General features: G+C 46.7%; 1 protein-coding gene across 44 annotated transcripts in view; it reads left to right on the forward strand.

The window, feature by feature from the left end:
* LRRFIP1 (LRR binding FLII interacting protein 1) overlaps positions 1-22826 on the forward strand; it is a 99675-nt gene that overhangs the window by 32080 nt on the left and 44769 nt on the right. For 19 of the 44 annotated variants that reach the window (XR_010080726.1, XM_063400081.1, XM_063400037.1 and 16 more), the window contains exons 1-6: positions 3634-3948; positions 10722-10808; positions 17420-17437; positions 20692-20739; positions 21920-21964; positions 22474-22524. Coding sequence is in view for 43 of the 44 variants with exons in the window: in XM_063400081.1 (XP_063256151.1) it covers positions 3649-3948; positions 10722-10808; positions 17420-17437; positions 20692-20739; positions 21920-21964; positions 22474-22524 (549 nt within the window). In the remaining variant the exon portion in view is untranslated. Of the gene's footprint in view, positions 1-3633; positions 3949-10721; positions 10809-17419; positions 17438-20691; positions 20740-21919; positions 21965-22473; positions 22525-22826 lie in introns of those variants that run through there. The other 25 variants (XM_063400048.1, XM_063400059.1, XM_063400053.1 and 22 more) reach the window with 6 other exon arrangements.

A 22826-nucleotide genomic window follows, 5' to 3' on the forward strand; every position in this document is an offset into this window, starting at 1 on the left:
GTGTCACTCCAGAGGTTTCTATTGGATTTCTTCAACATTTGAAGAACAACACTATGAGCCTTATTAAAAAAAAAATCCCAAAACTGGAGTATACAAATATTTCTTCTAATTTAAAGTACTTTCTAGCTCTTTTTTCCACAAAATGAGACTTTCTTTCTCTGTTCCCACTGTTTGGAAAGCCAGGACTGAATAAGACACTGACGGACATAATCGAAATTCTGAGACTCACAGAATCATTTCAGTTGGGAAAGAGCAAGTCCAACCAATAACCCAACACTGGCGAATCCACCAAAAGTGATACCAAATGCACAACAGAATTTCGTTTTTATAGCTATAAATGATATAATCTGAGTTCTATATGTGGGTAATGGATAGTGTTGGGAAGTGGCTGCTGTACTGGTGAAGAATTAATGCTGAGGTGGGCCAAGCTGGAGCCAGAGTGCTTTGAGGTTCACGTTTGTTCAGTTTTTAAACCTGTCTCTAAAGGTTTTGGCTACTTTATTCCTACTTGCATGCCTCTTAACCTACCTGTAACATGCCTTAAAGACTAAATAAAAAGCAATTGAGTATGAACTGTGCTGGGGCCCCAGGCTTCCTTGGAATTTGAGTTATCAGTGATATTAACATACCTAGAGGCTGACGGGGTGATCTTTCCCTCTTGCTTTTCATGCAGCCCCTGGGTTGTTGGTTGTTATGGGTAAGCTGCTGTTCTGGAAAGCTGATTTTTTGGATTTGGGCCGGCATTTGAGGAGGATTACATTGTTCTGAGTGCAGGCATGCATTTTGTATGTGCGTGTTTGCAAAGGAGAGGTGTGTTCCCCGTGGGGAGATAAGGAGTGTGTGTCAGTGGAATCAGAGCTGCTGTCCTAAGTGCAGTAAACTTCCTTTCTATTTTCTGCTTAGACATACCCAACTCACAGTTATCCCACCAGGTTTCTGGAAGTGTCAGCTGACTATTTTTTTCCCCACTTCTAAATCTCCCTTTACCTGTTTTTCTTAGGCTTAGTTAAGCATTGTAGTATGTGCAATGCATATTTCCACTGGGGACATCCTTGCTGCTCAGATATGTCCTGGAATTAATGTCATTCCTTCACAGCATCCTATTTCAGATGGGAAATGAATGGACACGAGAATTGTGTGCTGAATAAATAAATAAATATCCATTTTAGAAGGTGCTGCTGTTTTTCTGAATAGCAGAGAGCTATGATGAGATAGGCACTGCAGTTTTGAGGGGATTTACCATGAGCTGATTGGAATTTCGAGCCTCCTTTTACATAAAATCAATTACAAAATGCTGAAGTGTGTGTTCAGAGAGCTGTCAGCTCTGTATTGCTGAAAAATGGGCGTTTGCTAGCATTTAAAAGACCTCTTGATCCTTCAGTTCTGACCCAGCAAGTCTGTAGCACAGTTGTTTGTTTGAATTTACCCCGGGGGTATGCATGGAGTGCTTCCTCAAGTAAACTGAATAAAACCAAACATCTTGGCTTGGAGAGTAAATAGGAAAAGGTGTGTGTGTGTGAGGGGGTAATTCATGCCTGGAGTAGGAAATACTTATTATTTTCAGTGTATCTTCCAAGTGACAGTGCAAAACCTGTAGATATTTGCCAGTGAATGCAAGGGGAGGTTAACTCTTGTTAACCAAGAACCAGAACAAATTGTCTGTTTCGAGCTAAGATGAAGATATTTGTCACGCTGAATTGTTCTGATGCTTCAGATTTACACAGTTAACATCCCTCCCCTTCTCTGTTAAAACATCTGCATATAAGGCAATATGTATTTTTCCTGAAGAATTAACTCCAGTGCCTGGTCCTGGCTGCCTTGGGGTGAACTGCCATAGTCCAGAAGTGCCTTCTTCAGAGCTGAGCACCAAACATTGCTGGAAGCCCCAAATCATGCTGTTACCTGCTCCAAAAATGAGTGCTGAGCAGCCTCTGGGAATTAGGGCATAACACCTCTTGGACTTGGGGCTGTTCACAAAAGACAGACCTGCTGGAGGATGAAGTCTGTTAAATGAAGATTCAAATTATAGAAGCTTCACAGGAACATACAGTATTTATTAGTTTCTTTATGCACATGATGGAGTGGATTTGAGACAGTTCAAGTTTATTTTTTAAAGCAAAGTTGGGTTGTTTACCTGGTGAAGAAGTTAAAAAGAACTTGTAGGCTCAACTGGTGGCTTTGGAGTTGAATGAAAAATGTGGCTTTGGAGATCTTACTGCAGCCTTCCAGTACTTAAAGGAATTGTTATAGGAATGACAGAGACTTTTGACAAGGTGTATGGGAGTGACAGGACACAGGGGAATGTCTTCCCACTGCCAGAGGGCAGGGTTAGATAAGATATTGGGAAGGTACTCTTCCCTGGGAGGGTGCTGAGGGTGGCACAGGATGCCCAGAGAAGCTGTGGCTGCCCCTGGATCCCTGGCCAGGCTGGACAGGGCTTGGAGCAACCTGGGATAGTGGCAAGGGGTGGAATGAGATGGGCTTTAAGGTCTCTTCCAACCCCCAAACCATTCTGTAGTTCTATGATTTACATAAACCCACTCTATTTTATTATCTGTCCAATTGTGCAGCTTCACCTGACTTAAGCAGGGTTTCTTCCAGGGGCAGGGTGCAAGTTAGACATCCCTAATCCCTCTTATTTAAAGGAAGCATGACTGGCCTTCCCAGGGACAGTGGGACGTGGCTTGGGTCCAGGGACTGCCAGTGAATCCTGCTGAAGCATTGCCCCCAAATGTAAAACAGTGCCAGCGCCTCCAAACGAGCTGAGATACTGTCAGCAGCATGGCAGCGTGTGCTCTGCCAGCCCGAGCAACCAGATTCCTTGTCCTGGGCAGGCAGCTCATGGAAAAACTGAGCTCACTCGCTGGGTGGAGGCTTCGCTGGGCTCGCTGACCGGGAAGGAGGGCGCAGGCTGGGTTGCTAAGGAGCAACCTGTCTGGCTTGCCTGGAAAATCCCGTGCCAGGAAGAGATGACTCTCCGAGTGCTCTACTGCTGCTGCTGCGGCATGGCAGAGGGTAAAATGAGCTCTTCAAGCTCCGGAGCCCTCCCGGCCTTCGCGGCTCCTCCCCGGCCTTTGTGAGGGGAGGGATGGGTGTGAGAGCTTGGGATGAAGTCAAGGGGAATCCAGAGATGCTTTGGGTGAAAGCAACAGATGGCACTGATTTCTGTGGAGCCGGGATACCTGCTCTGACCGTGCCTCCTTCAGTTGTTCCTGGGGTATCGTTCTGCTTAGTGCCACTTAAACCCCCTTGTGCCCTCTAATCCTTCTGTGCCTTCGGTTCATCCAGCTCATCACCAGAGACCTTTTGAAACGCAGGGTGTCCTTATTTTTTGGTCAGCCACTATTCCCAATTGCTCTTCTGCAGTACTGTTAGACTTCAATTACACGGTTTGGTGTTCTTTTTTTTTTTTCTTTGCTTCATTATTCCATAGCGTGTAATGCCAATTCTGAATGAATAAAACCAACACCAACCAGTCCATCCAGCGTGGATGGCTCGTTTGAAGCTCGGCTCAACACAGCGCAATCCGCAGCACAGATATAATTACAGCAATTATCAGCATTGGAGCGGTTTGTTTCCATGCAAAGGCCACTCGGCGTGAATAGGAATATATATTTATAAGCATCTGCCCTGGGTGTTATATGGTGGATGTACAGCCCGGAGGGCGTGCGCCGAGCTGTCGGGATATTCCGGGGCTGTTCACCTTCCTCGGGCACACAAAGGAGGCGAGGAGGCGCTTTCCGTGAGGATGCCGGAGGGTTTCGGGGCAGGTGTGCTCCGTCCCCCGGCGCTCCCTCCGCGCTGCCCCGAGCGCGGCTCCCGCTCCCCGCCCGCTCCCCGCTCCGCCCCCGGGCCGCGCCGGGCGCGTCCGGGCGGGCCCCGCCGCCGCAGACAGCGGGAGCCATGGACGCGGCTGCCGACTGCCTCAGCCCGGCTGCCCAGCAGCAGGTAAGGCCCGGGGGGCTGCGGGGGGCTCTCCTGGGTGAGCCCAGCCCGGGGGCTGTGCTGGGCTCGCTTTGCACAGTCACTGACCAAAGCGAGCTGCTCGCCGGGAGCCAGCGGAGCCTGTTCAGTGATCGCCGCAGCCCCGTGGGACCGTCAGGTGGCCGCGGGCGGGTCAGGCATCCCTGGACTCGAGCTGGCACTCGGGCTCGGCGCTGTCGCTGTCAGACCAGCCCAGGGTGGGCTGTCGGGCCAGTGCCGCTGGGGCTATTAGGAGGGAATCCCTGTGTTTACGTGTAGGCAAAGGTTCATCAGCCTGCTGCCTCTGAATAGTAATTTGCATGAAGAGAAAGGTGACGAGTAAAGCAGGATGTGGACTGACCGAGCCCTATGTGATTCACAGGCTCATTGCCATATGAGTAAGTGGTGCAAAGTGCTGTTTGTATTTATAACTCATATGCAGAAAAATGTCAGATAAATGTGCTGGTTTGACCTCTTAAGCATAGAAGTCATTACAGTAGCTCTTGTTTCGATGCTAAGTAGTCACCACTCACAGGTGAGCTCCTGGAGCTCCCAGATTAGGTCACTTGTTGCTCAAATGGAGATGGGAAAAACATTGCCATGGGTTAGCACTGGTTCTACCCGGTAGCTATGCTGGTCAGCTGCGTTACAGGAATATTGCAAATCAGGTGGTGCATGTCCAAACAGACTTTCAATTAGGTAGGAGTGCAAGAAACCTTATCAGATTTTTGACTGATGAAGTGTGACTTGGCTAAACAGAATGAACAGTCCTCTAATATTTGAGGAAGAGGATACAGAATACTGGAATGGGACAGCATCCGTCATGGTCCCAAAAATGACTGGTTGACTGTGTCTTAAGCATGTTGGCAAGAGGTTTAAATCAGCCTGAGAATAGTTATTGCAGCAATGCACAGCAGTGGTTGCTTACAGGGAGCAGGTGTAATTTAGTCAGGCAGACTTGTGTTTTTAGGTTTCTCTGGCAGTGGCATCAGAGAGCTTTTCCGGGTATGGTTTGGTGCTGGCAAGCTAACACTTCAATCCTCCACAAAAAATAACGCCACTGACTTTGATTACTAGCCTTAGAAGCAGGTAATTTTGAGCAGGCTGGAATTGAGGGGTGCTTTGTATAGCTGGAAAACTTACACATGTAGCTATGTGGCAAGTCAACATAGTCATTTTTCACCGCTCAGAAAAGCAGCATAACTTCCTGTCTTTGTTGGCTGTGTCTTGGGGCTTCCAGGCGAACAATGAAGCCCTGGCCATTTCAGTAGGGCAAGGCTCTGAGAAGTGCACACCTTCAGGATGTGTGTGTGTGTGTCGCTGGCCTCTACCTTAGCAACTCACCTAAATAATTCTCTCATCGCTGTGATGATGACAGCGCCGCTTCCCCGGCGTGGCGCGCGGGACCAGGAAGCCGCGGCTTCCGTCACCATTGTGCTTTATCCCCTGGCCACGGGCACAGACAGGCCTCATCCCCTCCACCAGTGATGTTTAAAAAGGGGCTGTGCAGGGGTCACCCCACAGCAGCTGCACGTCCTGTGCTCCTGCTTCTCCCCGCTGCTGTAGGTGGCAGAAGATGCTTCTCACCTTTTCCAGCTGATACCCAATACCTAGCTTGTTTTTTTTCTCAAAGGTAGTTGTGCTCCAGTTACAACCTGCTTAGTTTTTCCCTCTTCACATCTAAATATTCTGAACTCCTTAAGCCAGGGTAAAGATTTGCTGCTGCACAGGGCTGGGTTTTTATTTTCAGGCTGAGTGACCCCTAAGCAGGAGTGTCAAGTGCCGACCAAGTAGGCCAGCAAAAGCAATGAGCATTTTGCAGTTCTACAGTGCATTTTTTTCAGGGCTTGGTGACTGTAAATCATTCTGAGCAACTGCAATAAAAAACCAAGAATTCAGTGTGCGTATTTGTAGTATTTGAGCGAGTCCCATAAATTAAGGTGATGATTTTTCAGCTGGTGCCCAGTTCCACGTTCATCTCAGCAGTCTGGTTGCCATCTCCTCTCATTTTGCCCATGAGGCTTTACAGAAGCCTCTTACGAGGTTTAGATTTTTTTGGTATGACATGCTCAGTAGGGCTGAAGCTGCCAGTTCTTCTTGTCAGATGAGCAATATTTCATAAAAGGGAAGTTGCAAAAGCTTTGTAATGAGTGCAATTAGGCTTCATATTTTATTCTTCTGTTTTTGACAGTGATCTGTCACTTTTGATTGAGGTCTGTATTACTTGCTGAGTCACTAGTAAATTTTAGATGATTTTATGATCACTTCCTTCAGTCTTAATTCTTCTAATTTCTTTTTTTTTAATCTTTAATCCCTTGAATAGTTATTTATGCCTTAGGCAGCCAAAAGAACAGCTTTTAGTAAGCTGCATTTTAGAAATGTGTGAATTTTTGGGGTGGTTTTCTAATGTTCAGCAGTGTCTCTTGCAGGCTGCAGTGTCTGTCTCTGCTAGTGCCCTTAGAGGTGACTCGACTTTGGGCCCTGCCAAGTGCTTGGGCTGGACGAAGACCAAAGTCAGCTAGGCAAAGCCTGTTTTGGTTTAGTCAGCACAGAGAGAGAAATGTAGAGTTAGCGTCGCTGCTTGCAAGGCTGTGCAAGAAATCCAGGTATTTATAGCACAGAGCAGAGTCCAAGAGTGTCAGAGCCTGTGGTTTGACAAACTCCGATGAGTTCAGTCACACCCGTGCTTCTGAGGAAGAGGCCCACAATAAGTCTGATGCTCCTCTGTGTTTGTCTGAGACTCTGGCCTGTGTTTTTATTCTTACATGTCCTAAAGGTTCACAGCTTGAGCAGGTGGGGGTGGCAGTGGGGCTGTTCTGGGTGTCCCTGCCCTGTGCTGGGGGACTGTACCTGAGCTGGGCTTTGGCACAGGAAAACCTCTGTGCAACAGGCCCTGTTTGGCTCCCACACTCACTGCAGGATTTGTTGGGTGTTGGGGTTGCTACCAGACTTTGGTTTGCCTTTGGTACATCATACCCAGTGAGGTGTGGGCTGATCCCTGCCCTGATGGATTTACTTCCTCTGAGCTCACTGGTGATGCCAGGTTCGTCAACAATGCCACCTACAGAGTATTAAAAAAAAATCATTCTGAGTTAAATGCCAAGCACCAAAGCATGCTAGAAATGGGGTGATGAAGGCCACAGATTGACCATTTGATGGCTGGCCTGACTATAGCAAGATGTATTTCTGTTGAGCTGGAGAGCACCCTCCAAAGACTTGTGGGTAGCTTCACATACTGAAGCCTTTTTTTTTTCTCCTTGCACATTTCCTGTTCCCCATTCTCTCATTTTGCTGTGGGCTTGACAATCCTTTAGGGAATGATGGCCTGTTTCTTATAAACCCCCCTTTGTCTGGCACAAATGAGCTGGTGTTTGGTCAGGAACCATGGTAAAAATAACTGTGTAATCATCTAAATGGCACCCAGACATCCTAGAGAACGTGCTTGAAAATATCCCTTAGTGCTTGATGCAGCCCTTAAGGTACAGCAGCCTTCTGACAGAGAAGCTGGGGTCACTAAGGAGCCAAGACCAGGTTCTGACATGATTTGGTGGGGACTTACTCCTTTATTCCATGAGGACACTCAGGCAGTGAAACAGGAGCCTGGAGAGGCTGTGGAGCCACCCAGCTCAGAGGTTTTCAAAAATCATCTGGGCCAAGTCCTAAGCAATGTGATGCTGACCCTGCTTTGAGCAGGAGGGTGAACTGGAGGCCTCATGAGGTCCCTTCCAGCCTGAACAATTCTGTAATTATTTGTTTAATTGTGATGAAAATGAGTTCCTTTAAAATATGAGTATTCAGGATGGAATAACACTTGGTGACTTCTTACAGAGGTACCAGTATATGCTAACCACAGGTTTTTAGCTTAAAGTTCAAGAACCCGGGATACTGTTTCTGTTGTTTGTATTCAAAGATACTTAAGGCTGACGTGGTCATGGAAAGAAAAAGGTCATAAATAAACAATATGCTTGTTCTGAGATGTAAGCCATTGTTAGTCAAAGCTGCCAAGTGAAAATGGATTTTTATTCTTCCAAGGTTTGCAGGTTGGCTTTAAGTGGGCAGCTGGAGGGCTGCAAAGATGGAATAGAATGGAGATGCTCCATGGATTTGCACTAAAACCAGAATTACATCCTAAGAAATGACACACAAAACTTGTGGTTTTGCACAAAGTAAAATTATTTAACTTCCTGCAGTTGGTGTCTGTAATTTAGAAACTGGCAAGCTTCATTCTCAGGAAGACCTGAGAAAAAACGGCTAAATTTTAAATTTTTGTTTCCTATTTTTCAAGTAGCTTCATTTCATATTATATTGTGCTGGCTTCTGGGAGAATATATAATTCTGCAACATAGCTAGCAAGTGTGTAAATCCTTTGGCCCTTATCATACAAGGAAAACAAGGGGAAATATGTATAATTTGAATTACATCTGAATTTTACATATAGGCACCTAGTTCTGATGTGAAAGCTCAGCTGGTTATTGAAATTCATGAGGATGACAGCTACGATCATGTTAACATCCAAATAATCTTATTTCTGCCTTTTATTTTTTGTCAGGAGGGAAGTTGGGGACACACAGCCTGTACTGTTAGGTGTGTTTTGCTTATGGATACTTCAGGACCCTTTGTTTTCCATAGGGAAAAACCAGTTTGTGCTGGTGTTATTCCTCACCTCTATCAGGTGATATTTGCCAGTGTTTATTTTTAAATAAGGGATCGCATCAAGTCGATATCAGGCTTGTTTCCAGAGCTGTGATTCAGTGCCTTTAGCACACATTTCAGGGCATGTTTGGATAGTGGGTGTCATGAGCAGTTCCAAACGCTGCAGGTGGATCGTGGCACTGCCTGCCAGGGATTCCACCCAGGCTTTGCCCAGCAGCGCTGGGGCTTTCTTTTCTTGGACTGACTGCTTGAGGTGGTTGAAAACACGTTTGGGGATTCATGCCTGCACCTGGGCCTGCTGTCACCTGGCTCTGTAAGTAACAGGTTGTGAGAGGGGATGGTTTGGGGTGCACGTGTGGAGGGTCTGCTCCTCCTACGAGTTTCTGTCTATGGCAGAGCCACTTACCTCGAAATTCAGGCAAAGAACTCCAGGGAGAGCAGCTCTGTGCAAAACCCTTTGCTCTTTGTGCCATAGCCTTTGAGGTTTTTTTATTTCTCTGAGAAGGCTTGTTTTCTTGTTACAAGTAATTTTTCAGACTTCGCAGAATCACAGAACGTTTGGGGTTGGACGAGACCTCTGGAGTCCCAGTCCAGTCCCCTGGGTCACCTAGAGCAGGTGACACTGAAACGTGTCCAGTTGGGTTTGGGATGCCTCCCAAAGAGAGGGCGACTCCACAGCCTCCCTGGGCAGCTGTTCCAGTGCTCTGCCACCCTCAATGAACAGAAGTTCTGTCTCTTGCTGAGGTGGAACTTACTGTGGTTTAGTTCATGGCCATTGCTCCATGTCCTGCTACTGGGCACCACTAAGAGGAGTCTGGCACCACCCTCTTGGTACCTGCCTTTGGGATATTTGTATGGATTGATGAGATCCCCTCTTAGTCTTCTCCAGTCTGAGGTTTTAAGATCTACATCATCACAGGCTCCTGGGCCTCCCATACATCAGCTCATGTTTGATTTTTATCATCCCTTTTCTGTTAACTGCAAGTTTCAATCATCCTACTCCTTTTTTGGGGGCATTTTTTCCATGTTTTGTTTGTGTTTTTGAAGACTGTGACCATTCCCCCTGGGCTTAAGTGGTGAATGCACTTACAGCAGGGAAATTACACCTTTCTCTTTTTTTTGGTGGTTTTCCTTCTGTTTAGAAGCGCTACTGAAAATACCAGTGTTTTGATTTCTCTGTGGGCTTGACCTTGACATTATGGCAGTTTTCCTGTCAATTTGGATGCTGTACTTACAGTAAAAGGTTTCAGAAGCAGAGGAGTTGGGTGTAACACCAGGGTGGCTGGCTGTGAGCTGTGCCTTTGGCTCCCTGCTGGGCTGTTCTGAATTCTGCCTGACGAGCTGCTCACTGCTGTACTGTACCAACCCCGAGCTAATTTTACTTTTTCCTCTGTCAGACCTACTGGCTTTGCCTGGGATTTGATGCAGAATATTAAAAATGTTATTCTGTAGCAGGTTCCATCACTTCCAACTGGGTTGAAGTGATGAAGCACTGTAGATCTATCGAGAGGTCTGTTGTTGGCTGAATTCCACTCCAGCGAAGTTTGGACTGGAATATGGAATTTTGGAGATTTATAATAAAGCTAGTGCATTTTCTCTCCATAATTTCAGCCTTAGCTGTGCAGACTGAACTCCAGTGTTTACCCAAATCCTGTGCCCACATATGTGTGCACAGTGTCAGTGGTTAGGAAAAATGGCACTTAATGTGTTTGGTGTTGGTCAAATTAATTCATCAATAAAAAACTATCCACACTGCAGAGGAGGAAAAAAAAACCAAACACCAAACAACCCAAAACAAAAAGAACAAAACCTGCCTTTCTTAAATAAATCTCCCTGCTTCCTCTCCAGCCCCACAAATAATAATTAAAGAGCTCTTTTAAACACAAGTGCTCAGGGAGGGTAGTGCCTGCACGGGGGTGTTTTACCTGACTGTTAAGATAACAAGTTAGGGAAGGCAGGGCCATTACCTGCACCAGGGAATTAACTCCTACAGATGTGTTTACAGCCTTGCCAAGCCTCCCCATTCCCTGCCCTGCTTCTGGAGTGTGCTCCCCGCTGGGTTGCCCAGCTTTCATCTCATCCCATGCCTGTGTTCCCGTTCCCAGGCTGAAGCGAGACTCGCGGCGAAGCGAGCGGCGCGGGCGGAGGCGCGGGAGATCCGGATGAAAGAGCTGGAGAGGCAGCAGAAGGAGGTAAGGCCGAGGCTTTGGGGGGTGCCTGGGTTGTGTGCAGGGGGGAAGATGTTCAGAGATCCTGGGACAGAGGGCTCATCTGTATTTTGTTGAAATAGTCTGCCTGGAACTAATGTTGATCATAGCAAAACCTGGAAAAAACACGGATCGTCGCAAGGATTTTATTTCAGTGAAGCCAGCGTAGTTATTCACAGAAAATCCTGGTGGTTAGTAATTCTTGTTTGATGTTAAACTTTGAAGTGTGCAGCTTCTTTGTGTGCCTGTCGGAGGTGGTGGATTCTTATCACTTCGTTAGGAATCCAGTGAATATGGAAGATTCCCGGCCCTTGTATAACTCCACTGTGAAGTTGTTCTGCTTCCTGCTGTGGAGCTGGTGCCGTGCTCTCCCCAAATCTGTAAAAAGGATGGGCTGCTGCTGGCAGGAGCGAGGGTAGAAACTGCACTTGGCAAGGCATTACCTGGTGAGCTGAACCAGCAGCGCTCCAAACTTGTGCTTGGTGATTGCGTTCAGTGAAACAGATCAGCTGCAAGAGGGATGACAGTAATCACAATTTAGTTTTTTCAATAGATTGTTGAAGGAGAAGGAAGAAGCAGGGAGTCTGGGGGCAGGATCTGGGAATACACAGTAAGAATAAATGTGGGGCTGGGAAAAAGGGAAATGGCTTCGCACTGACAGAGGGCAGAGTTGGATTGGATATTAGGAAAAACATCCTGCCTGTGAGGGTGGTGATGCCCTGGCACAGGGTGCCCAGAGAAGCTGTGGCTGCCCAGTCTCTGGGAGTGTCTCCAGGGCCAGGTTGGAGGGGGCTTGGAGCAACCTGGGATAGTGGGAATTGTCCCGGCCCATGGCAGGGGGTGGAACTGGATCATCTTAAGGACCCTTCCAACCCATTCTGTAATTCAGTACTTCTGCATTTGCTTTAGGGTGCAGAGCAGGATCTGGTTGGGCTTTGGAGCAGTGAATCAGGAGGTGACAGCAGGATGTGGATCAGGATGTGACAGCAGAGCAGTGCCAGCGCAGGCTGCAGCAGCCAGCCCACAGAGCAGCTCTCGGGCAGGGTGCCCACGCTCGGCTTTTGGTGAGGCAGGTCTGGATGTGTCTCACCTCCCTCGCTGCAAACACAGAGCTGGAGGAAGGTGGGAGCCTTTTCCTGCTGCAGTTGCTGCTGTCTGAAGGATGTTTCTTGCAACCTGGCCCACGCTGGGAAGCGCTGTCACTGCCGAGCTGCTGTGCTGGCAGCCGGCCGGGGGGACTTGGGAGCAGCCGTGGGAGGGCTGTGCTAAACAGGCCCCACGTGTTTTGTTTGGGCAGCAGAGTAAATAGGGGTGTCCTGGCAGCTGACACCATCTAATTTACAGGTGACTTAATGGAGCTGATGACCCCTTTGCAGATTAAAAGCTGATGCTGCAAAGGGTGGCTCGGTAAACTGAAATTTAGGTGTGAAAACTAAAGCTCCTGCAATTAAGAGCTTGTCATCTGAAAACCTGTGAGAACTTTGTATGGATGGAAACTGAGTAGGGGAGGTTATCCCTCTGAAATACCACAGTCCTTGAAAGCTCAGCCAGATACCCATCACAGTCTGCTTTGTAACTCACTGGCATAAATGACACATTTATTTAATATTTTGCATGCTTGGTTATTCTGTAACTTTTTGAAATAGATTAATCTTAACCCCCAGATGCCAGGTGGAGATATTAAGGATAGCTGCAGGAAGTTTTTCATTGCCACAAGTGTCTTGCAGGTATAATAAACCATAAATACAGAAGATCCCAAGCCATGGTCAACACAAGATATTTGGCACTCACCCCTTCCTTGGAGGGGAACCTGCTGTGACACTGGGATCTGTACACCTGGTTCTCTGCCATCTTCATTTCCCTTTGCAAACTTCCCAGAAACATAAACAGCGCTTTTCCACTGCTGCCATGTTAAATAACCAGAAGTTAAAGCACTTGCTTTACTACTTCAGAAGGCTTTTTAGAGCCCTAACTCCCTTCTGGGAGTTAAAAAGCAATAAATGAATTTATTGCGTGTGCATGTAGTTTTTCATGCTTTAAGCCGTCTGCATGCCCTGGCAGGCTTCTTGTGGAGCATGGATTACTTGAAAATATATTTACACTGCTGGTCTGAGTTAAAAGTTTCCAGGTGCTACCATTACAGGCTATAACTATGGCAGTGAAAGAGGGTGTTTTAACGATTTGGGTTTGGAAACTGGCTCCTCTCCTGCCCACCACCTCATACTTAGGACATTTCTCAATCTTGCACTTCATTTCCCTCACTTTAAAGTAATTGGGTGACTTTGGCACGAGGAGTCTGCGTGGAATTGAGGAATTGCACAGCAGGAGTAGATGGGCAGGGTGAGATGTGGGAATGCTCCTGTGGAAGGCTGCGCTGCGGTGGGGCGGCATTGCAGGTGCGCTCCAGAGGCGGGAATGTCTCATCACCTGGCACCACCTCGTGCCAGGCAGCACAAAGAAGGAGAGCTGTGCCAGTGGTTTGGGTTTTTTTTGGTTTGGTTTCTTCACTGGGTTTTTTTTCTCCAGGGAGGGGTAGCTAAGGAGGACAAGAGGAATACAAGTTTCAGAGGAAAGTATAAGCTGGGTACGTGAAAAGTGTTTTCTGAAGCTGAAGGAAAAAGCGAGCACAAGAGTAAAGACCTGATCACTGAATCACAGAATGTGTTGAGTTGAAAGGGCCTTTAAACTTGCCTTGTTCCACCCCCTGCCATGGGCAGGGACACCTTCCACTAGCAAAGATTGCTCTGTACAACCAGGTCTTGAACACTTGCAGGGATGGGGCAGCCACAGCTTCTCTGGGCCAGAGCCTCATCACCCTCACAGGGAAGAATTCCTTCCCAATATCCAATGTAAAACTGCTCTCTGGCAGTAATAGATAGCCTGTAAATCTTTCCTGTTGGATGGGGCTCCTGTTGAAACGTTCCAAATTCTCCCAGCCTGTCCCCACAGCAGAGCTGCCCCATCCCTCTGATCACCCTGGTGCCTCCTCTGGACTGTCTCCAGCAGCTCCAGGTCCTTCCTGTGCTGGGCCCCAGGGCTGGAGGCAGCTCTGCAGGTGGGGCCTCACCTGAGCAGGGCAGAGGGGCAGAATTCCCCCCTTCCTGCTGCCCTCACTCTGGGATCAGCCCAGGATCAGCCCAGCTGTTCCTCTGAAGATGAGGGTATTGATCACTCTTGAATCACAGAGATGTGAATCAATTTATATATTTATTAGAGAATGTGTTCTTGGTGATGAAGCTTTAGGAAAGGCACAGGTCTAACAAGTGTAACAGCTTGAATGCTTCTGACTTCTCATTCAGAGCTGCTTTGTTGTTATTAACCACCAAAGATGTAAATAATTAATCTGGAGGTCTGGTTAAATGCTCTGATTTGCTTTCACACATCAGTGAGTTCAGGACAGCTCTCATTGCCAGGGCTTGTTCTGAGCTGGAAGGACAATTAAAATACGTGGTATTTCCTCCCTTCCCTCTTTTCCCACCATTGGTGGGAGTCAGAGCAGTGGTGGGTCCTGGTTTACCATACCATGCTGCCGTGCTCTTGAAACATTTGGTTTTCAGCTGCAGAGTTTGAGGCCAGTCCCTTTGGCTTGTACTGTCGAGATGTGCTTGGTCCTGAGACAAATTCCTGTGTGCACTCAGGTATTTATTATTAATTCATGCAGAAGAGCAAGCCAGGAGTGGGCAGCCCAGTTTTTCTGAGTAATAATTTATTAATTCTCATGGGGCTACAAGATAAAATTGGAAGAAGAATTTTTTTTTTCCTGTGCTTTTTTTTTTTTTCTCTCAGAAGCTTGACCTGAAATGTATTAAAGCCTTTTTTCCCCCAGCAATATTTAACAGTAACAGTTTGGAGACATGTAAAAACTGCAGCAGTAGGGCTAATTGTGGAGAATGCTTTCTGTAGGAGTGCCTTCTGTGTGTTCTGCTGGCAAGGCTTTAAATGTCTCTTCAAGGGCTGACACTAGGAGACCACAGTGTAAGCTGATATTAGTGCCTGAAGTGAAAAGAGACTGATCTCCTCCCACTCCTTAATCGGTGGGATAAGACTCTTCCCTGCCAGTTCACACAGTAGATGAGCCTGTACTTCTAGTTCAAGGCAAGTGCACTGTGCTGGTCTCCTGGCTTCATCTGCAGCACTTGCTTTAACTGCACACCATGAAACTTGCCTTGGCTGTTTTGTCAATTCCTTCCTTTCCTCAATTACTTTCCCCACTTTGCATTTGTATTTCTTTGGAATAAAATACGCTACCAATGCTTTCTAGTGAAGAAAAAAAAGGGAAAAGCAGATTCTTGTGGCTCGAATGGGGAGGGGTGAGACTGACTGTGAAACTTGGTGCTTACATAAGCAGGGAAGAAATGAAGGAGGTTTGTGGTGGTTAATGTGTGTCTCACTCAGTGTGAAGATGCCCAGGAAAGTTCGGAGGGGAGGATGTGGATGATGTTTTTAGCAGACTGTTCTTCTGCCACCATCTAATCATGCAACACTGGCTTGTTCTGTCCTGTTTTAAAGCTACTTCTATGAAAAGCTTTATTTTTGTGGGCAGCCTCCTTTGATGAGGAAACCAGGAAAGCTGTCTGCTGTTAATACTGTGGATGAAACACATTTGGGTTTTTTGGCCATTCCCTGATACAGAAAACTGCTCTTTAAGGCATTTGATTGCTTTTATGTGTATTGACCCTTTTTGGTGGGAGACACATCTGCAACAGGAGTGATTGTTTAAAAGTGTATGTTTTCTCTTACACCTCACTTTCCAAAGAGGACAATGTCATCACAGAATCCTAAAATGGCTTGGGTTGGAAAGGGCCTTAAAAATGCCCTAATTCCAACCTCCCTGCCGTGGACAGGGGCACCTTTCCCTCGTGCAGTGCTGAGGGATCAGTCACTTTGGAGCAGAGCTGTTGTAATGCCTGTTGGCTAATGGGTTCCTCCAAAACTCCAGGTTTTATAAAAAGCTGGAATAGTTAGATGCTGTACTTGGCTTTCCCTCTGAGGCCTCCCCACCTCCCTCCATGGTGCCTGGCCTGAACAAGGGTCCCGTTGTTATCTTGTCCATTGGCAATCTGGGTCCTGGGCACAAGGCTCCCTGCGTGCCTTGCTTTGGACTCTGCAGGGAATACCTGGCTGTGCCAAGCCTGGAGCCCTGGGCTTGGAAAAATAAAGCTTCCATGGAGCTGCCTCGAGGCACGGATGACAAAAAACCATGGAAAAGTTAAAGCTTGGAGGTTAATCAGCTGTGTGGTAATTGCCACATTTGAACCTGTGGTGTTTGGCTCCTGTGTGTGGATGAAAGGCACTCTGAGTGTGCCATGGAGAAGCCAGAGATTGGAATTGTGTGCAGCCTTGTGGGAGGGCCCACAAGTTAATTTTCCTCTTCATAGCTTTCTTAGGGAAAGGGAAGTGGGGTGGTTATTTGTGTGGGAATGTTGGTTTTTAAATGGGTCCTAATATTCCCTCCTGCACTTGCTGGAATGGGAATTAAAGCTGCTAAGGCATTTATCTGGGTTGTGCAGTTGTCCTTCGTGAAGGGGAACCTGATCAGGAGGGCAGGGGTTGAGAGACAAAAGCTTTGCTTCCCAGCACTGTGATCTGGATTCCCATGAGATATCCCTGAGAGCAGTGAATGGCAGGGATCCTCCAAATACCCCAAAATCTGGGAGACTTGACTACCTTGCCACCAGAGGATTGTGCAGCCAGCCAGGTGTTTTTGAACAAGGAGGGTTCTTTGGGGTTATATTTTTTGAACCCAGAAGCGTTTCTGGTTTCAGGAAAGATGTGAGAAAAGACATGTTTTCTGTTTTCATGTGGATGCACAAAGCTCATCAGTCAAGGGCAGTTCTCCAAGAACACAAAATTCAGATGCAGTAGAGTGGCTGTAAGGGTTTTGTGTATTATCAAAGTGCTCCAAGACTATGGAACAACAGTGTCAGCAGGGCATTTATTAAAGCCTGAAAACAGTGTGAGGCTCCACAGAAGCATTAAAAATTGACAGAGCAACCTGCAGGGATCCTTTAAGGCCAGCAATATATGTGCAAGGAATTTTCCAGGAATTTTCACACACTGGCACTGTGCTATGCACAGGTGAAAGTTGTGTAGAGTTGGTGCTTTTGTAACTGTGCTTTATCCCTCAAGGACAAATTCTATCCTTCAAAGAGGAGCAGTTGTTCTGGAATTAATGCTGTTTCCTTTTATTGTGGTGGTAGATACACAGCTTGTCCCGGGTGAATATTTGGGCATCCATTCCTGTTGTGGAGGGAGGCTGGAAAAATGAGAGGTCCTGGCTCCCAGCTGGGCTGGGCTCTGGCCTGGTGCAAATCCTAGGGATAAAATGTCCCATGTGCATCCCAGAGCCTGGTGGGAATGGGAACAGGAATTCTGTGTTCTAGGCGGGCGTGTGGAGGAGGCCGGCGATGCAAACACTGCTTTTGTCCTACCTACATCCACCGGGCTTCACTGTGCTCTTCTCTGTATTCATGTTCTGCTGTATTTTCTGTATAAATGCTGTTTTTTCCCTCTAGAACGAGCTGTGGAGCGTTGCTATGTATCCATCATTCACGCTAGCTTTGTTCCTTGTTTCTTTCCTCTCCCTTTCCCCCCAGATCTATCAGGTGCAGAAGGTAGGGCTTGCTCGCTTTCGTTCTTGTTTGCATGCCTTCCCACCGTGTGAGTCTTGCTGCAGTTTCAGAATCACAGAGCCATTTAGGTTGCAAAAGACCTCCAAGATCCTCAAGTCCAACCTCAGAAATCCTCTAAGGAGTGGGAGATGCCCAGCAGCCTGTAAATTCCCATGGAATTCTGCCCTCCCCTCCCATAATGTTGTGGGGTGGACCATCAAGGGGAGTGGGGGAAGATGACCCATGTAAGACATCTGGCCAGGCACTTAATGTGATTTTTTTCTACAGCCTGTGTGGCAAAGAATATGCAAAAACAGAAAAGTGACTTGGCAAAGCAGGGTCAGAGGAGGGTATGGTGGCTCTTGGTGTCACCTGTGTGGTCACCTCTGTTCGTCTGCTGAAGGCCAAGAAAATCACTGGAAGTGTTCCAGGCTGGCCAAGCATTTAACAGGTGCCAGCAGGAAGAATGACTTTCAGATGACTTTATTTGCACAAAGTCACTGAAGGACACTGGGGATGCTGTGTTTGAATTCGTAATCCTTGGGTAAATAAGTTGTATGGCCTTCCTTCCAACAGCACCCAAGCATTAAAAGTGCTTTTATATTGTTTAATCCTCTCTCATCTCAGTTTAAAGTCATGATCTCTTCCCTCCTCCCAATTTCTTTTCCATGATGATGGCAAAGAGGATGATAGCAGTAGCTCTAACTGAGGTCACTTGCTATGTAGCAACAGAGATTTTGGGGTTTGTGTCGTGATGTCTGACTGTTCTACACTTTCAGCATGTGAACTGTGTGGCTCCTAGAAACAGAAATAGTTCTGTAAAGAATATTTACAGGGAGGGAGAAAGCACATTTTTCTTCAAGCCTGCCACTTTCTGCCTTATTAAATATTTCTCTTTTTTCCTGAGATATTTGTATTGCTTGCTGAGTGATGAATGTCTTCCTAAACCACAGTGTGCTTGGTTTTGTTCTGGCACTCCAGCTGCCCTAACTGCATGTTTCAAAGCCTGACCCAGCCCTGCATGTGCTTCTTGGGAGTGCTGTTCTCCTCTTTGAGTGTGTATGCATATGAAGAGAGCTGCTCACATCATGTGCTCTGGTGTTTAATCCCGACCCCATCAATTTGGCAACAAATCTCTCTCACTCCTGGTTTTATTTCTGGAGTTGACTACACGCTGAGTGACTCAACGTCTGCCCATGGATCGACAGGCTCATTATTAATCTTCTTTATGGGAACTAATTTAACCTTCTGGTGCAAAAGCAGCCCCGTGGGAGCCCAGGAGGTTGTTTACTGTTGGTGTCCTGACATGGATGAGGAGATAAGTGGGTTATCCTCCCAACATCCCATGGCGTGTTTGCGAGTCTGGCAGTTTCACTGTCACTCAGTGAGCAAATCGCATCTGGAATTCTCTCTCAGTGGTATTAACGTCATTAATTATTTAATTGTAATATCACTTTTCAAGGCAGAAGGGAACCTGAGTCCAGGAAGGGCCTCTAACTGAAACCTAAATGAATAGAGAAGCACCATTTCCTCCTTTAACCCATTGGAATCAGGCCCCTGAGGGCAGAACAGACGAGTCAGTGTAGAGAGAAACTGAGAAAAGTGGCTGTGAGGGGTCAAAATACTTGAGAGCTCCAAAGCTGCCAGTTCAGTCCAGTATGACACGAGCTCTTTGAAAGATTATAAATTAAAGATAGTCTCTGGGCAGTCTCATTCATTAAGATTTTTCTTCAGGGGATGTTAAGCACGTAGCTGAGTAATGTGAAATGGAGAAGGAAAAGCCTGTAAGTGGAACTTAAACTGTGGCATAGCAAGTCTTGTGAAGGCTGTTTCCTTATCTGCCTTTTGCAAGGCTGAATTCATAAGCCAGTTTCAGACAGTGCTGAGAACAGAGGGCATGGAAAGGAAGCAGCAAGCCCTAAAAAAATTACAAGTGTGGTTATGGATCCTTCCTATGTGTGAAAAAGGATTCTCTGTTTTAATAGTGTGTTTCAGTTTTTTTAATTGATGTCTAGTGTTAGAAAATGTTCTCAGTCTGTTAATGGCTAAAAAGCCTCTAATAAGGCTTTACCTGACCTGCTTTACTACAAAGCATATAATCTGTAGGTTCTCATCATGTACACAGCTCTGGGAGTTCATGGAATTTTCAGGGGTCATTCTCAGGCTGAGATGTGCATAACAGTGAATTTTGTAACAAGCTGGTGCACAGGTTATGAATCTGAAGAGGGAATAAAGTAATAAAGCACTGAAGAATGTGCAGCTGTTTATTTTGGTTTATCAATAAACAGTGAATGAGGTTTTAAGGGTGAAAATAAAATTACATTAATACCATTGAGTGAATGCTAAAACCAGAGGGCCATACAGAACGAGTTTCTCGTTTTTCTTTTAATTATTTCCTAAGGTTTTGGCTGTTGATACTCCTGCCTCCTCAAGCCTGTAAGAAAGCTCTAAAGTAGATATTGTTCTTCCTTAATTAAGCAGGATTTCCATTTGGCTATTGCTGCGCTTTAGGCCAGTGATTGTAGTTCACACAGGAATAATTTTAATGGGCACCATTAAAAGCGCAAAATTCCTGGGTCTGGATTTGACGGGCTTCTTTGGGAAGGAAGAAAAGTCCCATTAAACCTGTGGATCTTTGAACAACTTGCTGCCTGGAGGAAATTCATTGGGAAGTTCCCAGTGTTGTCTTTGCCTGCACTGGTGGGTCTTGCACTCTTGTACCCTTGTTGGTGCTGCCACTGCTGCCAGGTGGGTGAAATGTAGGCAAAAAGCCTGGTGCTCTGAAAGGGGCTCTGTGGAGCTCTAATCCAGCAGATCAGGGTGCCCAGAGATGAGTTGTATCCAACTTGTCTGCCCAGTTTGACAAACCTTTACGGGAAACATGATTTGACAGCAATTTTCATTCTGGAAGTGTCCAGCACTCGCCTCTCTTGTAATGAGTCTTGACTTAACTGGGTCAGGAATTCAAGACTCATTACTCTCCTTGCTCTTGTTCCCCAGCATGGGGTTTTTTGCAGTGCTGAGGGAGAAGAAGCTGCTGAGCACCTTGGTCATGCCCAAACTCCCCTCTCCCCTTTCCAGGCAGCTTTTCCCAGGCACGTGCTACAGAGGGCTCCGGCACCACGCGGCCCAGCTCTCCCTGGCACGTTCATGTGGAGCTGTGTGGCTTGGCCAAGGCCTGGCAGTGCATGTCTGAATGTTCTGTGTTTGCTTTTTCTCATCTAAATTATGATTTTTTTTCCCTTTTCTGTCTGTAGAAATATTATGGGCTGGATACTAAGTGGGGAGACATCGAGCAATGGATGGTAGGACTTGATCAACATAGCTCAACAACTTTTGCGTGTTGAAGTTCTGTGTAGTTGACAGAGTTTGAGATCCCTCAAAGTAGGTATTTTCAGGCATTGGGAGTGTGAGTTCCACTCCAAGCAATCCCACAGTCTTGCTTTTCCAACTGAAATGTGAGTTTTTATCAGCTTAAAACTGGCAAGGACTGGGTTAGAGCCACCTCTTTTTACACACCTGTGTCCATCCCTGGAAGATTAGGTTGAAAAGCTGTTAAACCCCTTGGGATCCAGGGAGTATTTGTGCTCATTTTACTTTCGTGGGTTTCATCACCATTTGAGTCTTCTTAAATCTGCCTTCAGGTAAATTGTGGGCAAGTTTCACTCAGGCAGTTTCATTTCCCTTAGCACATACTGGCCCAGGGGAATCCCTCAGAGGAGTTGTTACTGCTATGGTGGCAATCCTCACTTTTTTCCAATAATACAATGCCCTGGATTTTAAAATTTGCTAAAATCAGTGAATACCAGCTAGAGACTTGGCCACTAGCAACATCTGACTGTTTTAACACCCATGATATGAGACAGAGAAGTTGCTAATGGACTGGAAGTCGCTTCAAATGTCTTTGAACCCTAAGTTTATGAAACCAGTTGTGAGCATGCCAGGGGAAAGCTGTGGCCTTGCCCTGCAAAGCTGAGTAGTGCACACTGGAAAAGGCAAAACTGAACAGCTGGCTTCCAGTGTGGAAGGTAATTTCCCAAACTCCCCAAATTCCTTGGTCTTTGCTAATTAATCAGTAAATACTGGTTTGCATGGACCACCCACCCACCCCAGACTCACACTGAGTCTCCTCAAATCCTCACCTCTGAGAATCTGTTGACTACAATGTTGAAACTTTTTTTTTTTTCCTGTTTTCTACTCCTGTTTCTAAATTCAGTGGCAAATCAATTTGTTAAAATCAGCTTGTTGAAATGTAAAACATCCGAGGGCGTCTCCAGTGTCTGTGCAGCAGAGGGGAAGAAACTTGGGGTCACAGAGGAGGGAGGAAGGGTTTTTCTGCCTTGACAGGGTGTCACCTCCCGTTGTTCGGTTTAACTTTGCTGGCTCCTAAGCGTGGCTGGAGTTCACTGTGTGTTTCTGGAATGTTCTGTTGCTGTGTCTGTCCTCTCAACGCCTCCCTCTGTTTTCTCTCTGCTGCCTTGGTAGGAAGACAGTGAGCGTTATTCCCGTAGAGCCCGAAGAAATGCCTCGGTCAGTACCTACTTTTGCTTTTTTTGTTCAGCCAGACATTTCAGATTAAGAAAACAGACGTGTACAAGGCACTTCCTTCTCACAAGAACCAAAACAAGCTCCTGCCACCCCCAGCAAGTGGAAACCCCAAAGCCACTTCCTGACGTTTCTGCTCTTTCCCCAGACACTCCAGGGAGCTTTTTGCAAATGTGCAAGAATAAAGGGGGTGGAAAGTGGGTGATAACCTGTTTGGAGTGTTTAATGTTCATTAAAGGGCCAAGAGCATCGAGCAGGGAACACCCTGAGTAAGCTCCTCCTTCACCCTGCAGTAAAATGCTTGACTGTTTCTTGGGCAGGGTAGGATTTAATTTGCTTTCTGCTTATACTTTCAATGCAATTCTTTTTTAAAGACATCGAGCTTATGCATCTCTCCCTTCCTCCTGTCCCATCAAAGCCATCAGCGTTGCCTCAGTGCCTGTTACCTGTGTTCTTTTCACTGTTTTTTTTGTCTCTACGCTCTCTCTCGCCAGGCTTCGGACGAAGATGAGCGCATGTCAGTGGGTAGCCGTGGAAGCCTGAGGGTTGGTAAACTGTGCAATCTCTGTGTGCATGTCTGTGTGTGGGTGTCACTGTCCCCTCGTGCCCCCACACTCCCAGGGGATCGTCCTTGATGTGTTCCATGTTGGGTTTTATTCGAGTCCACGTGGATTACTGGTTCTCTCCAGTCTGTGCCCCGTGCAGGACGCTTTGTGCTCACTGCTCTTCACTCTTGCAGGAAGGATTTAGCCCAGACATTGGTGTCTGCATGCACCTTGTAAGCTCCCCTCCTTCACTCCTGATACTGGAAGTTTGGGAAGGGGAAGTACTAGTGGGGTCAGTGTTC

This window comes from Prinia subflava, chromosome 6, assembly GCF_021018805.1.
Source record: "Prinia subflava isolate CZ2003 ecotype Zambia chromosome 6, Cam_Psub_1.2, whole genome shotgun sequence".
NCBI classification, from domain to species: Eukaryota; Metazoa; Chordata; class Aves; order Passeriformes; family Cisticolidae; genus Prinia; species Prinia subflava.